This window comes from Chrysochloris asiatica, unplaced genomic scaffold (genome assembly GCF_000296735.1).
Source record: "Chrysochloris asiatica unplaced genomic scaffold, ChrAsi1.0 scaffold00033, whole genome shotgun sequence".
Lineage (NCBI taxonomy): Eukaryota > Metazoa > Chordata > Mammalia > Afrosoricida > Chrysochloridae > Chrysochloris > Chrysochloris asiatica.
In genome coordinates this window covers 21887878-21903837 of record NW_006408551.1, presented here as the reverse complement: position 1 = coordinate 21903837, position 15960 = coordinate 21887878, and the positions used below count along the sequence as shown (strand labels likewise).

Genomic DNA, 15960 nt, shown 5'->3' with positions numbered 1-15960 from the left:
AAATCATCGGACAACCTCTTTAATATCTCATGCGAGTAAAGTTTACTAAAAGTAATACTGAATTGACTGCAAGCATATACTGACAGTGAACTTCCAGAGGTTCAAGCCGGATTCAGACGAGGACATGGAACTATGGATATCATTGCTGATGTCTGATGGATCTTGGCTGAAAGCAGAGAATATCAGAAAGATGTTTACCTGGGTTTTATTGACTACACAAAGCCTTTGATTATTTGGATTGTGACAAGCTATGGACAACATTGCGAAGTATGAATATTCCGGAACACTTAATTGTGCTCATGAGGAATCTGTACATGGACCAAGAGGCAGTTATTCGAACAGAACATGGGAACACGGAACGGTTGAAAATTAAGAAAGGTGTGCGACAAGATTGTATTCTTTCACCATACTCATTCAACCTGTATGCTGAGCAAATAATCTGAGAAGCTGGGTTATATGAAGAAACACGTGGCTTCCGGATTAGAGGAAGACTCATTAACAACCTGCAATATGCAGATGATACAACCTTGCTTGTTGAAAGTGAAGAAGACTTAAAATATTTACTGATGAAGATCAAAGAGCACAGCCTTCGGTATGGATTTCATCAATGTAAAAAAAGAAAAATCCTCACCACTGGACCAATAAACAACATTCTTATCAACAGAGAAAAGTTTGAAGTTGTCAAGGACTTCATTCTCCTTAGATCAACAGTCAACACTCATGGAAGCAGCAGTCAAGAAATCAAATGACACTTTGCATTAGGCAAATCTGCTGCACAAGATCTTTTTAAAGTGTTAAAGAGCAAAGATGTCAGCTTGAGAACTAAGATGCACCTGACCCAAGCCATGGTATTTTCAATAACCTCATATGGATGTGAAAGTTTTACAGTGAATAAGGAAGGCCATAGAAGAATTGATGCTTTTGAGTTACGGTGTTGAAGGAGAATATTGAAACTGCCATGGGCTGCCAAAAGAACCAACGGATCTGTGTTGGAAGAAGTGTAGCCTGAGTGCTCCTTGGAGGCCAGGATGACCAAACTTCGTCTCTCATACATCAGACATGTTGTCAGAAGGGACCAGGCACTGGAGAAGAACATCATGTTTGGTAAGGTGGAGGGTCAGATAAAAAGAGAAAGACCCCCAGCGAGATGGATTGGCCAAGTGGCAGCATCTATGGACTCAAACATGGCAACAGTAGTGAGGTTGGCCCAGGATCGGGCAGTGTCTCAGTCTGCTGTGCATAAGGTCTCTATGGGTCGATACTGACTCCATGACACCTAATAAGAACAACAACTACAATAATTTTACATAAAAATACATAGTCTAACATATACTATCGCATGCTTAGTTATATATACAACCAAAAATATCTCAAATTCTAAATCACTCACTTCAACAAAAAAATCTACTCTTGGAATATTGATTTTCATTTTCTATGGCAGGAAGGAATAAAAGACAAACCTTCCAAGGAGATGAAAGTGCATTAAATTCTTAATTTTAGAACTTAACGATTCTTTCATATGCTGATGGGGGCTCACCATTGGTGCTCCATTTTCACCTTTTAGACTGTGTCAGGCGTACTGTTACAACAAAGCTTCTTTAATTTTCTTTTGGTGTCAGGTATCCGAGGTGGAATAGCATAAACAAGGTGGAAGCCTGAGGCTAGAGATGTCTCTTTAAAGACCACCAGGCCACATCTGGACTCCTGGTGGCATTGTAGGTTCAGCACTGGACTGTGAACCATAAGGTAGTTAGTTCAAACCCACCAACTTCTCCTTGGAATCCCTATACAGGGTGGCTGTGAGTCAGAACCAACTCGATGGCACTTAACAACAACAGGCCACTTCTTAGCATCCTGGTGTGGCACTGTAGGATAAGGACTGGCCCACAAGGTCGATTTGAACAAGGTTGGTGGTTCAAACTCACCAGCCGCTCCTTGGGAACCCTATACAGGGTCACTCTGAGTTGGAACCTCTCAGCGGCACTTAACAACAACAACAAGGCCACTTCTTAAACCACATTTCCCATAATCCTTGCCCTGAGTCCTCAAATCAGGAATCAGAGAAGCAGGAGGAAGATTGCTAGCTTTCAGGCAATGATTTTAGTGCCTCCCAGGAGTCCTGGTGTGGCTCTGTGGGCTAATGCATCAGACTGCAAAGTCGTTTGGACTGCAAGGTCGGTGGTTCAAGCTCACTAGCTGCTCCTTGGAAACCCTACACAGGGTCACTATGGGTCAGAATCAACTTGGTGGCACTTAACACATACCATGATGCTTACTAGCTTGAAACTGTCTACCAGAAAGGGTAGAAACAACATTCTATTCCACTAGACTTTCCTGGTAATGCTGAGCCCTGAACCTCCCAGCTCAGCTTAAGGATTACCTTGCCAATCTTATAAATTCTTGGCTAAAGCTTTGATGGAGATTCTGCAGTGCAGAAGGTTAAAAATGGCAGCAGTCACCTCTAACAGGTTTGAAGAAAAGAGTACATTTTGCTGTGCCCATGAATAAATCCCTGTTCCCATGTGCCTCTGTCCTAATAGCTTCTTAGGCAAATTAGCAGGTACCTCCAAGGTAATCACCTGACTTTGAATACACTGGATGGCTGTGTGCCCTGGAGTTGGTTCTGACTCATAGCAACCCTGTACAGCATTTCTGAGGCTGTAAATCTTTATGGGAGAAGAACGCCTCATCTTTCTCCCGTGGAACAGCTGGTAGTTTCAAACTGCTGACCTTGCGGTTCGCAGCCCGATTCATAACCACTATGCTACCAGAGCTCCTTTTGAATACACTAGCAATTTGAAAACTGTGTATCTGACATGAAAAGCAGAAATCATTATTTTAAACAAATTTTCCTAAAGTCTGCACTTCAGTTCTGTTATAAAATGACCTTTTATTACTTGACTTTTAAGTGAAAAAGTGAATGAAATGTTTTGAAGTTCTCAATCTTTAGAAGTTCTATCTTTACTTGATCACACTAGTGACAAGGGAATTACTTTGCAAAAAAACTTGCTTTGGAAACAAACACATTACATCTTTCAAGTCATCAAACCTATTTCAGTCTTTCCATATTAGACACATCCCAGGGAAATATGGAAGTCTGCTGACACCTTCAACCTTGCTGTCTCCCGCCTCTCTTCTGCTAATGCCAATAGGAGGTGAAGAGTATTCTTCTGTAGTCTTGACCAGTCTCAAGCATGTTTTAAAGAATCTGGAATTAAATCACTGCCTTCAGATCTTTGTTACTGGGAAGGAAGAGAGACTATGAGGCTGATAGTTTTATAAATGTTGTTGCTATTATTGGGTGCTGTTGAGTCAATGCTGACGTAACCTCATGTGATAGAATAAAACTGCCCCATCGAGTTTCCAAGGTTGTCAGCTTTAGGAGAATGGTTTGCCAGACCTTTCTCCCCTGAAGGTTCAAACCACCAACCATTTGGTTAGCAGCTGAGTGCTTAATTGGTGTACCACCAGATCTTCTTGGTTTTGTAGGTACTCAGAAGATATTTGAAACATATGAGATTAAAATAAGAACACATCCCAAATCTGACACGAGTCTGACCTGTGAAATCATAATACCTGTTCACTCTCCTAGACTCAACTATAACCAACTAACTCAACTGGATCACTAGTAACTTTTCTCTCCCCACAACCTATCTTTCTCCTGCCTTCTCAATATAGCCCAATGTGTGGCACAACCTTTCGTCCTCTCACTGTTTCACTATTTCTGTAGTGATGATTTATACTGTGCAGTCAATGCACACCGCAGAGCTTGTCAGTCTACGTCAAATGGCACAAATTGTATGGAGCAGCTAGGACAGTGCAGTCCTGGCTCCCAAATCCCCATTGCCTTGTCCTTTTCTCTAACAAGCCAGCTTCTTCCCATCCTAATATTTCCTCTCCATTTGGCCCACTGCCCTCATATGACCCTTAAATGGCTCTTAAGTTATCCCTCCTAAGCTGTTCCTTGTTAGGTGACAACTCTGAGGTGTATTCACATTTCTTAAAGGACAGTCTTGAAGGTAACAAGACAGTGACCTTCAGGCAGAGACACTCATTTCCTCTAGCCATGTGCAAGAAGTCAATGATGACTGGAAAAACCACATCTGAAAACTTGCCAGTCACTGGCAGAATCCTTTCTATATTTCCTACCCTTTAAAGCTTTTCCACAGATATCACCCCATTTGAACTTTCAAACAACCTGTCAGACAGGTAGAGCATTGTGGTCTTCAGTCTCCAAAGCAGGATGCTCTAAGTGAGCCTCCCAAGGTCACATAGCTATTCACAGGCCCCAGCAGCAGTTCCCCTGGCTCTGCAGACTTGTACAATAAGTCACTTTCATCACCACAGAGGCAATTCTCAAATCCTACCTTCTGGAAATGGATGGTGGCATAGCACTTTCCACAAACGTCCTCTTATCTCTAATTACCTGTCGATCTCAGTCCAAATAAGTTCCAGAACAAATGGCCTAAGTTTTTAAGCTGACCTTCTCTAACATATAGCAATACAAGGAGAGCACTTAAGTTCTTCTTCTATGGTTATGTTCATGTCTTTTAACTGGCTGTATGCAAGGTGGTGGTGATTGTGTGCCATCATCAGTTCCAATTGGTAGCCACCCTGTATGAGGTTTCCGAGGCTGTAAATCTTAATGGGAGTCAAAAGCCTAATCTTTCTCCCATACAGGGCCTGGTAGATTCAAACTGTCGACCTTGAAGCTCGCAGCCCAATTCATAACCCACTATGCTACTGGGCTCCTTATTATAAAAGGAGGTTTCAAAAAGTTTGTGGGATAATTAAATTATCTCTTAATTCCATTTTTTCCATGACTTTTTGAAGTCCTATCATATTTGGCACTCAGGATTACACTAACCCTATATACATTTTGCTACATTTTTTAAAATCAAATATGAAAGAGCAGAAAGTATAAAAGGACCTAAATGCACATCCATGCCTTTCAGTTGGGAAATAAAGGATCTTTTATTCCAGTCTGTGTGCTCTAAACTCTAAACCATTTTCTTCTTAAAGCACAGTTTCTGCTATCATAATGAGAACCAAGACTTTCTGAGAAAGGAGATGGGCATTGTGCTTTGGCAATGCAAGCCTCCAACACTGGACCCTTTAGAAGAAAAGCCATTAGATTAGGCTCAGCGCACTGGGGAGTTTTCCACTGCACTGTCCTATGACAGTCTATCATAAAGATCCGAAGGTCATCATTCATCACTTCAACATGAGATACATAAAGTCTACCCCCAGGTCACAGATCACCAAGAGTTCTTCCAAAGATTCAGTTTTAACTTAACACATGGAATGTTCCCAAGTCACAGAGCATTCATTTCTGGATGGTAAAGTTCATTAGTATGGCTTTTCGTGTTGTTTGAGATTCTCCAATGAGCAAAGTAAACATCTATCTTTCTGGTTCTTTCTTGAAACACTGTAAGCTTTGTATTCTAGCACCTTTCAATTGCCTGAAGATTAAGGAGAAACAATTTAAGAATTACATCACATGAGCATACTATGACTTGTAATAACCACAAAGATTCTATTCTTGTGCTTACCTCATTCAGTCCTGTACATCACCTGAATAAGTAGCATCCCCAATCTAAAGTTAAGAAAGTGATTCTTAAAGAGAATTGGTAATCTGCTTAATAACTGGCACTTACTAATTAGCAAAGTCAGAGCCCTTCTCTGCTTATCCAATTCCTACTTCGTATCAAAGGAGTCCTTGTGTCACCATGATTGAGTACTTGACTGCTAACCAAAAGATAGGTGATTTGAATCCACCACCTTCCCCACAGGAGAGAAGACCTGGCCGTCTGCTCTCATAAAGTTGATAGCCTAAGAAGTCCTATTGGGCTCTTCTACTCTGAGTCAAAGGAGCTCTGTTAGCATAGTGGTTACGAATCGGGCTGTGAACCTCAAGATCAGCAGTTCAAAACTACCAGCTGCTCCGTGGGAGAAAGATGTTCTGCTCCTGTAAAGATTTACAGCCTCGGAAACCCTGTTCAGGGTCGCTATGGGTCAGAACCGACTCAATGGCACTTAACAACAACAACTCTGAGTCAAAGTTAACGTGACAACACATTACAACAACATTCAGTATCAAAATCCAGTTCAGAAACTTTCTTTACCTAAGAAAATCTTCAAACCATGATTTGAAATTATCTTCTGAAGTCATCTTTTAACTAAGATACTGTTTAGCTAAAGTAGTAATGAGTGTGTTTGTCATGAGCAGTGTGCTTCTTCAAAGAATTATCATATGAGATCAAATTGTCAGCAATCACTCTAAAACATCAATGAGAAGTTTGGGAGGCAGTGACTGTAATTCAATGGTAATGAAATCATATGGGTAGAGACCGTGAGAATACTGATACAATGTGATGGATGTAATCAAGGATATTGAATCGTACACGTAGAAATTGCAGAATGGTATATAGTCTGCTATGTATATTTCACCAAAATTAAAATTTTAAAAAAGAAAAAAGCAGGTGAGGAAAATAAAACAACCAGGTGTGAAAAACAGGGGGGGGACCTTTTCCTCAAATGTGGAGATTTACGTACATGCCTTTTAAATTATAAGTTGCTTGAGGAACTTATCATTATGGTACCTAATACAATCAATTGATCATGGCAGATGTGAAGTAAATTTAGTTGAGTGATGAAGTGGATAAATCTCATGTACCACATCATAGACTCACCAGGCAGATTCACTCATGCCAGGGAGTGAGTCAGTAGAACACTGTTGTTGTTATTAGGCATCTTCGAGTTGGTTTCGGCACATTACTATCTTATGCACAACAGAAACACTGCCTGGTACTATTTCATTCTCACAATTGTTTGAGCCCATTGTTACTACTGTGTCAGTCCATATTGTTGGGGGTCTTCCTCTTTTTCTCTGACCCTCTGCTTTACCAAGCATGATGTCCTTCTCCAGGGACTAGTCCCTCGTGCCAACATGTCCAAAGACTGAGAGGTGAAGTCTAACCATCCTCACTTCTAAGGAGCATTCTAGCTGCACTTCTCCCAAAACAATTTTGTTTGTTCTTCTGACAGTCCATGGTACTTTATATTCTTTGCCAACACCATAATTTAAATATATCGATTCCTCTACAGTCTTCCTTACTCATTGTTCAACTTTTACATGTATATGATGTTGTTCTGACTCATAGTGACCCTGTATAAGGTTTCCACAGAATGGTTGGTAAGCTTGAACCTCTGACCCTGCAGTTCAAAGTGACCTTGCAGTCCAGCACATTAACCCACAGTGCCACACCAGGACTCCACTTTTACTTGAGGGAATTGAAAACACTGACACCTTTGCTCTTCAATACTTTAAAGAGGTCTTTTATAGCAGATTTGCCTAATGCAATGTATCTTTTGATTTCTTCACTGCTGCATCCATGAGTGTTTACTGAGGATGCAAGTAAAGTCTCTGACAACTTCCGTTTTCTCTGTCATGATGTTTTTTATTGGTCCAGTTTTGAGGATTTTTGTTTTCTTCAACACTGAGATACAATCCAAACTGAAGGCTATGGTCTTTGATCTTCATCAGTAAATATTTTAATTCCTCTTCATACCCAGTAAGAAAGATTGTGTCGTCTACATATCACAGAGAGTTAATGAATCTTCCTCCAACCCTGATGCCACGTTCTTCTTCATATATTGCAGCAGCTTCTTCATATAATGCAGGCTCTCCGATTATTTGCTCAGCATCCAAGTTGAATACATATGTGAAAGGTTACAACCCTAACACACACCTTCTCTGATTTCATATGAAGAAGAGCATGTCATCAGGATGCAGATGACATAACTTTGCTTGCTGGGTGTTAAGAGAACTTAAAATACTGATGAAGATCAAAAATCACAGATTTCAGTATGAATTGCATCTCAATGTGAAGAAAACAAAAATCTTTACCATTGGACCAATATATAGCATCATGATAAATGGAGAAAAGACTGAAGTTGTCAAAAAGACTGTTGCTTGGATCAACAATCAACACTTATGGAAGCAGCAGTCACGAGGTCAAAATTAAGCAAATCTGATAAACAAAATCTCTTTAAAGTGTTCAAGAGCAAAGATATCAGTTTGAGGACTAAGGTGCACCTCACCCAAACCATGGTATTTTCAATAGCTTCATATGTAGGACACCAACTGTGGTGCTGTAGGATAAGTACTGGACTACACACCACAAGGCCAACAGTTCAAACCCACCAGCTGCTCCTTGAAACCCTGTACCGATAGCTATGAGTCGGAACGTACTCGATGGCACTAACAGCAACAATATATGTATGTGAAAGTTGGACAATAAATAACCATAAAAGAATGGATGCATTTGAATTGTGGTGTTGGAGGAGAATATTGAAAGTACCATGGACTGCCAGAAGAACAAAGACATCTGTGGTGGAATAAGTATAGTCAGAATGCTCCTTAGAAACCAGGATAGTAAGACTTCATCTTTCATACTTCAGACATATTGTCAGGAGGGACCAGTCCCTGGAGAAGGATATCATGCTTGGTAAAGTGGAGGGTCAGCAAAAAAGAGGAAGACCTTGAAAAAGATGGATTGGCACAGTGACAGCAGCAATAGACTCAAGTGTAACAACAATTGAGGCTGGCACAGGACAGGGCAGTGTTTCATTCATAAGGTCACTATGAGTCAGAATTGGCTTGATGGCACCTAGCCACAATATCCCCTCATTCTGTTCTAACAACTGCCTTTTGGTTCCTCATGAGCACAATTAAGTGTTCTAGAATACCCATTTTTCGCAATGTTAGAACATAAGAAAAAGCTTTAGCCTTTTTTATAGTCTATACTTTCTAACTTCTGTTTTCCTCTAAACTAGGACTCAGAATCTTATTCCTCTTGCCCCAGTTAAGTGGACATATCCAACATGCCAGTGCATAGGTAGAAAGCTTTGTATATAATAACACAAACATTTTTTTCTAGAATCTGAGTAGAGTTTGTCTTTCTTATTAGGTTTTATGTAAAAGAGGTGGTTATGGCAAACAAATGCCAAGTAAGTATACAAGATCCCAGCTGGAGGACAGATGTCTGTCCTATAAAGATAGATTGCCAGGGCACATCCAGCGTGGCAACCCTGGTGAACAACTGGGCTCGTCCCTCTTCTGGTGCCCTCCCTAACGAAATAGATTCCTGTGAAGTGTGACTAGAGATCTGACTTAATGAAATCCATCGAGCAGGGTTACCAAGGCCACTGAAGCATGAGTCTGCATTTCTATGTAACAGAGTCCATGTAACAGAATCTGAGCTGTGCACACAGAGTGGAGGGTGGGCCAGAAGCCTATTTGGTAGCCAAGGGCACTGCTGGGCCTTTAGAATAACAGCATGTGGCTGTAATGGAACCCCATCCTAGGACATTGAGCTAGTTAATCATCTCAATTACCCATCTTTTATTCATAAACATGGAGGAACAATGTTTGCTTTTGCTGTTCACTTTGCCCTTTCAGGTTATGTCCCAACTTTTCCCTTTATGTCACATAAACTGCACCAGGCAGAGTTAAAACTCTGTTTCAATATGATGTCAGTATGTCTGTTTGGTCACTGCTGCTCCCAGAGCCAGGTTCGTGAGAAGTACTTGAAGTTTAAACATACGACTTAAATAGTTTTTTGAACCTCATTAAGACTCTAAATACACAGAGATATAAGGCAAATAACCAAGTAATCTGAAACAGGAGGAGTCCTTAGTACCAAATAACCCTTACATTACCTTAACTGTCCATTTTATTTCAAGTCTAAAGAGGAGATTCAAAATGGCAAGATTATCTGGCTTCTTTTTAAATGTTAAAAACACAACAGGAAATCCTTAGCAACAGCAAATCCATTCAACTGAATCACAAGTGAGTGCGGTCATGAGTCCCCACTAACTCAATAAATATACTCCTTTCACAGATTCACATTTCTCCTTACAGAACAGTAATTGAATAGACAGAATTGCAAATGATTGACCAGGATTGCTTACTCATGCATATTCCTCTAGGCAGGAATTGTATTTGATTCATCACTCTGGCCCTGGAGTCTAGCTCATCACTTGTGTAATTGTTGGGTGCCCAGGAGCCAATTCCAAGTCATAGTAGACCTGCCCCACAGGCTGTAACCTTTACAAACCAGCAAAGCAGATCACCAGGTCTTTCTCCCACAGAGCTATTATATAAAAGATGCTGTATCAAAACAATTTGGAGTCAGATCTCTATAGATTTTGTCCTCTGGCTTCAGATTCCTAATTTCTAAAATATGAATCCTAATAATAGCAACTGAGAGCATTGTTATGATAATTAAATGAGTTCATGCCTACAAGATGATTAACTGACACACACATTAGTACATACTCACTCAATAAAAGTTGCTGTTATTTGCATTCTCTTCTGAATTTTGTATTCTCTTCTGAATTTAGCTATAATTCATTGTTTGGGGAAGTTTTGTGGACCTGGTGAAGACATAATCTTTCTTCACCTATAATACAGGAAGAAAAAAGACACATACAATATATACTTTTTAATTGCCAAAGTCTCTGTTATTGTTGTTAAATGCCGTTGAGTTGATTCTAACCTATAGCGACCCTGTATAGGGTTTCCAAGGAGCCACTGGTGAGCATGAACCACAAACCTTGCAGTTTAAATGACTTTGCAGTCTGACGTATTAGCCCACAGAGCCACACCAGGACTGCTTCAAAGTCTCATTGTAGTTGTTAGGTGCCATTGAGTCGGTACCAACTCATAGCGACCTTATGCACAGCAGAACGAAACACTGTCCGATCCTGGGCCAATCACACTATTGTTGCCACACTTGAGTCCATTGATGCTGCCACTTTGCCAATCCATCTCACTGGGGTCTTCCTCTTTTTCTCTGACCCTTCACCTTACCAAACATGATATCCTGCTCTAGCACTGGTCCTTTTCTGACAATATGTCCAAAGTATGAGAGACAAAGCTTGGCCATCTTGGCCTCCAAGGAACACGCTGGCTGCACTTCTTCCAACACAGATCCTGTTGGTTTTCTTGGCAGCCCACGGCATTTTCAATATTCTCCTCCAACACCATAACTCAAAAGCATCGATTCTCCTACGGTCTTCCTTACTCATTGTCCAGCTTTCACATGCATATGAAGTTATTGAAAATACCATCACTTGGGTCAGGTGCACGTTAGTCTTCAAGCTGACATCTTTGCTCTTCAACACTTTAAAAAAGTCTTGTGCAGCAGATTTGCCTAATGCAATATGTCATTTGATTTCTTGACTGCTCCTTCCATGCGTGTTGAAAGTTGATCCAAGAAAAATGAAGCCTTTGACAACTTCAATCTTTTCTCTGTTAATAAGAATGTTGTTTATTAGTCCAGTGGTGAGGATTTTTCTTTTTTTACATTGAAATGCAATCCATACCGAAGGCTGTGCTCTTTGATCTTCATCAGTAAATGTTTTAAGTCCTCTTCACTTTCAGCAAGCAAGATTATATCATCTGCATATTGCAGGTTGTTAATGAGTCTTCCTCCAATCATGATGCCACGTTTTTCTTCATATAACCCAGCTTCTTGGATTATTTGCTAAGCAAACAGATTGAATAAGTATGGTGAAAGAATATAACCCTGTCGCACACCTTTCTTAATTTAAAACCATTCAGTGTTGCCATGTTCTATTCGAACAACTGCCTCTTGGTCCATGTACAGATTCCTCATGAGCACAATTAAGTGTTCAGTAATACTCATACTTCGCTATGTTGTCCATAGCTTGTCTTGATACACACAATTGAAAGCCTTTGTGTAGTCAATAAAGTACAGGTAAACATCTTTCTGACATTCTCTGCTTTCAGCCAAGATTCATCGGACATCAGCAATGATATCCTTTGTTCTACGGCCTCTTCTGAATCCAGCTTGAACCTCTGGAAATTCTCTGTCAATGTATGTTTGTAGCCGTTTCTGTATTACTTTTAGTAAAACTTTACTCACATGGAATATCAAAGAGATTGCCCGATGATTCCCACATTCTGTTGGGTCACCTCTCTTTAGGATGGCCACAAATATGGATCTCTTACAATCAGTTGGCCAGATAGTTGTCTTCCAAATTTTTGGCATAGATGATGAGTGAGTGCCTCCTGTGCTGCCGCACTTTCTTGAAAGATTTCAATTTTTATTCCATCTATTCCTGGTGCCTTGTTCTTTGCCAATTCCTTCAATGCACCTTGGACTTCTTCCTTCCGTATCATTGGCTCTTGATCATATGCTGCCTCTTGAAACAGTTGAACATCAACCATTTCCATTTGGTACAGTGACTCTGTGTATTCATTCCATCTTTTTCTGATGCTTTCTGCATCATTCAATAATTTGCCCAGAGAATCCTTCAATAACAAAAGTCGAGGCTTGAATTTTTTTCTTCAGTTCTCCCAGCTTGAGAAATGCTAAGTGTGTTCTTCCTTTCTGGTTTTCTGACTCCAGATCGTTGCACATTTTGTTGTAGTATTTGGTTTAATCTTCTCGAGCTGATCTTTGGAATTTTCTGTTCAGCTCTTGTGTCTCCTCATTTCTTCCATTTGCTTTAGTATCTCTACTCTGGAGAGCAAATTTCAGTGTCTCTTCTGATATTCATTATGACCTTTTCCTTCTTTCTTGTCTTCTTAATGACTTCTTGCTTTCTACCTGTATGATGTTCTTGATGATATCCCACAACTCTTCTGGTCTTCAGTCTTTAGTGTTTAATGTATCAAATCTGTTCTTCAAATGATCAAAGTCTCTAGATCTCTAAAAATGTGTTTGGTGGGGCCCTTAACGATTCCTATAAGGAACCCTGGTGGGGCAATGATTAAGCCCTTGGCAATTTGCTTCAGTAAAGCTTAGAGAACCCTATGGGGCAATTCTAATGTCTTCTATACAGTTGCTATGAGTCAGAATTGATTTGATGGCACACAAAAGGAATCCCTGCAACCTTTCTGGGCTCCTAAGGTCAAAACTATTTTCACTATGACATTGCTCAATATTAAATGAAATTTAATGGCTGCTTGTTCCAGGTACAATACCTTTCTAAGAATCGTTGTTGTTGTTGTTGTTATGTGCCATCAAGTCAGTCATGACTTATAACAACCCTCATAGGGTTTCTGAGGAGCAGCTTGTAGGGTTGAACTGCCAACCTTGTGGTTCACAGTCCAATGCTAATCCTATAGCACCATACCAGGAGTCCAATTTTCTACGAATAGTTCATCCAGGTGGCCAATTATGTCCCAGACACCAGCGTTGACATCACAATAGACGGTTCTCAAAGTGTTCTAACCTCAAAAACCTCCCATGGAAAACAAACCAAACCAAAAGTCAAAGCCATTGAGTTGATTCCAACTCATAGGGACGATTTAGTTGGGCTGCTAACTGAGTTTGAAACTACTAGCCGTCCCATGGAGAACGATGAGGATTTCTGTTCACATAAAGATTTACAGCCTCAGAAACCTTTTACAGGGTCGTTGTGAGTTGAAACTGACTCCACAGCATATAACCACCACCACCACCAAGTCTTTACAAGAATAGACAGTCTCATCTCTCCCACAAATCACCTGGTGGGTTTGAACTGCTGATCTTGCAGTTAGAGTTAGCATCCAACACCTAACCCACAGTGCCAGCACGGTACCTTAAAGAAAACAATGTTACCGTTTAAAATGTTTCTGGCTTACTATACCAAAACAACCAATTCTCACCAGACAAACTATAACAGAAATGTCTTTGCTTTGTAAGGCCCTCCCTTGATTAAAGACAAAGTGAAAATCCAATCATTATAACTTCCCTACTAGAAATCCCCTATTGTTGTTGTTAAGTGCTGTAGAGTCAGTTCTGACTCATAGTAACCCTATATAGGGTTTCTGAGGAGCAGTTGGTGGGTTTGAACTTTCAACCTAGTGGTTAACAGTCCAATGCTGATCCTACCGTGCCACACCCAGAGCCCTAGCTGCCTTTAAAAACCCTGTACTCACACTGCTAGCGTGAGCTCCTTTTTGGATAGCCCCTATTGTCTAACAGGTCAGTAAAATCGTGTGAATTCTAATGGACTTATTAATTAAATTTCTTCTTTCAGTACACTAACATGTCATTTGCCTCTGTCACTCTCATTATTTCACCTGTGAAAAGTACAGTTTTTCCAGAGATACTGTCATCACAGAACAGCTAATACAATGTATGCTTGGATATTCTTGTGCTTTTGAAATTTCTCAGTTATAATTTATACTACATTAAATGTCTGCAGGTGTAATCTACATTCTTTTGAGATCCTAAAATTTTGTTTTAAGAGTATTAAACAGTCCTGAGACCAAAAAACTTGAGAATCTCTACTTAAGCCAATCTCACGTTAAAGTATTATGCCCTTTCAAAACCTGCCATGGAAAATTACCGAACTCTGTGCTCTGAGACTCTGCCCTTGAAACTGCTCAGCCTCCGTCTTCTTGTATGTTGCAGGCTGTCTGGGTCCAGCATTCCTGGCGAGGACTGGCTGTGGGATCTCGAGAAGCACGGCCATCGACGTTCCATGATCAGAAGAGTCAAGAGGTTCCTGAGTGCCCACGAACACCCCACCAGCCCTAGGCCGAGAAGCTTCGGGAGGCAGACCAGCGACAGCTCCATGTTATTCCCGCCAAGCCCAGCCATGGATCTGCTGGATGTGCCCCGGAGGAACACACACAGGGCCCCACTCAACCGGAAGCAGTCCCACTCTTTGGAAGGGAGCCCCAAGCTGCATTCCAGCATGGGAGAACTGTCCACAATCAGGGAAACGAGCCGGACAAGCACTTTACAGAGCCTGACCCCGCAGTCCAGTGTGAAGGCTTCCCCCACCAAAATGCCACAGGTTCCCGAGGTATTGATAACTGCGGCTGAAGCCGTACCCAACTCAGGTGGCCACCACCATGATTCCACTACTTCCCTCTTGAACTTTGAGTTTACTGGGGTACAGCCAAGCAGTACTGGGCAGCACAATGACCCTGTGGGCTTGATCCTGCCCCCGTCAGAGAACGGTACACCTAGGGGCCTTAGTTCCCAGACTGATCGGGACAAAGCTGAGGGAAATCTATTCAAGTTTGCTTTTGAGGAAGACCCTGATGATAATGACAAGTTCCTAAAAAGGTGGAGCCTCCCAGGTTTCCTGGAGTCCAGCCACACCTCTCTGGCTGGTCTTGATCCCATGAGACCTGAATCTGGTCTTTTACTCAATACAGAAACGTCTTCAGAGAGCAGTGGGATCAACGTTGTGGCCAGCCCTCAAGACTCTCCTGATATGCTGTACTTAATGGAAAACCTGGACACAAAGGAAACAGATATTATAGATGTTCATAATGAGCAAACTGAAGAATCACCCAATGGAAGGCCAGCATGTTCTAGACCTTTGTCCTAGCCTACATTCTAATTTTCACAAAACTCTAACATTAGGCTCAGAATATATCAGGGGCTGGTCAGGGCAATAGATTTTTTTTTTTTTCAATTATCCCACTGTATAAGCTACTTAAAATGTTGAGAGTATTATGATCCTGCCTTTATGAAAACTAAGAATATCATACACATTCACGTCATCCATCACAAAACAGCTTTCATAGAAGTTACACAGGCCACAAGTGATATACCTTAACCAAATAAGGAAACTTAAAAACATGTACATGATGTATATTCATAGACCGGTAGTTAGCTTTGGGAAGAATTTTATAGATTATATAGTCTAACCTCATTTTGCCAATAAGGAAATTGAGACCAGAGGCCTACACACAAAGGATTCTTTCTTTTTCTTTTTTTCAACTATAAAGACAAGGAGATGTATCAGCTAATGCCTCAAAGGCCCCTTCCCAGTAATGATTCTTTGTTTGAGGCTTTCTAATCATCTCACTTCCTAATTCTTAACCTCATCAGCATCAGAATACTTCATTTTTCTTCAGTTTCCTCCTTTATTTTAAGGTCTTTATATTTCTTTCTTTCCCCCTTTATTCTTATCCTTTTC

The 15960-nt window shown here is 40.8% G+C and overlaps 1 protein-coding gene across 1 annotated transcript in view; it reads left to right on the top strand.

Moving 5' to 3' along the window:
* Nucleotides 1–15366, top strand: part of BEST3 (bestrophin 3) — a 43099-nt gene extending 27733 nt beyond the window's left edge. Inside the window, exon 10 of the mRNA XM_006859616.1 lies at nt 14436–15366. Coding sequence (XP_006859678.1) covers nt 14436–15366 — 931 coding nt within the window. The remainder of the gene's footprint in view (nt 1–14435) is intronic.
* Nucleotides 15367–15960: the final 594 nt, after the last annotated feature.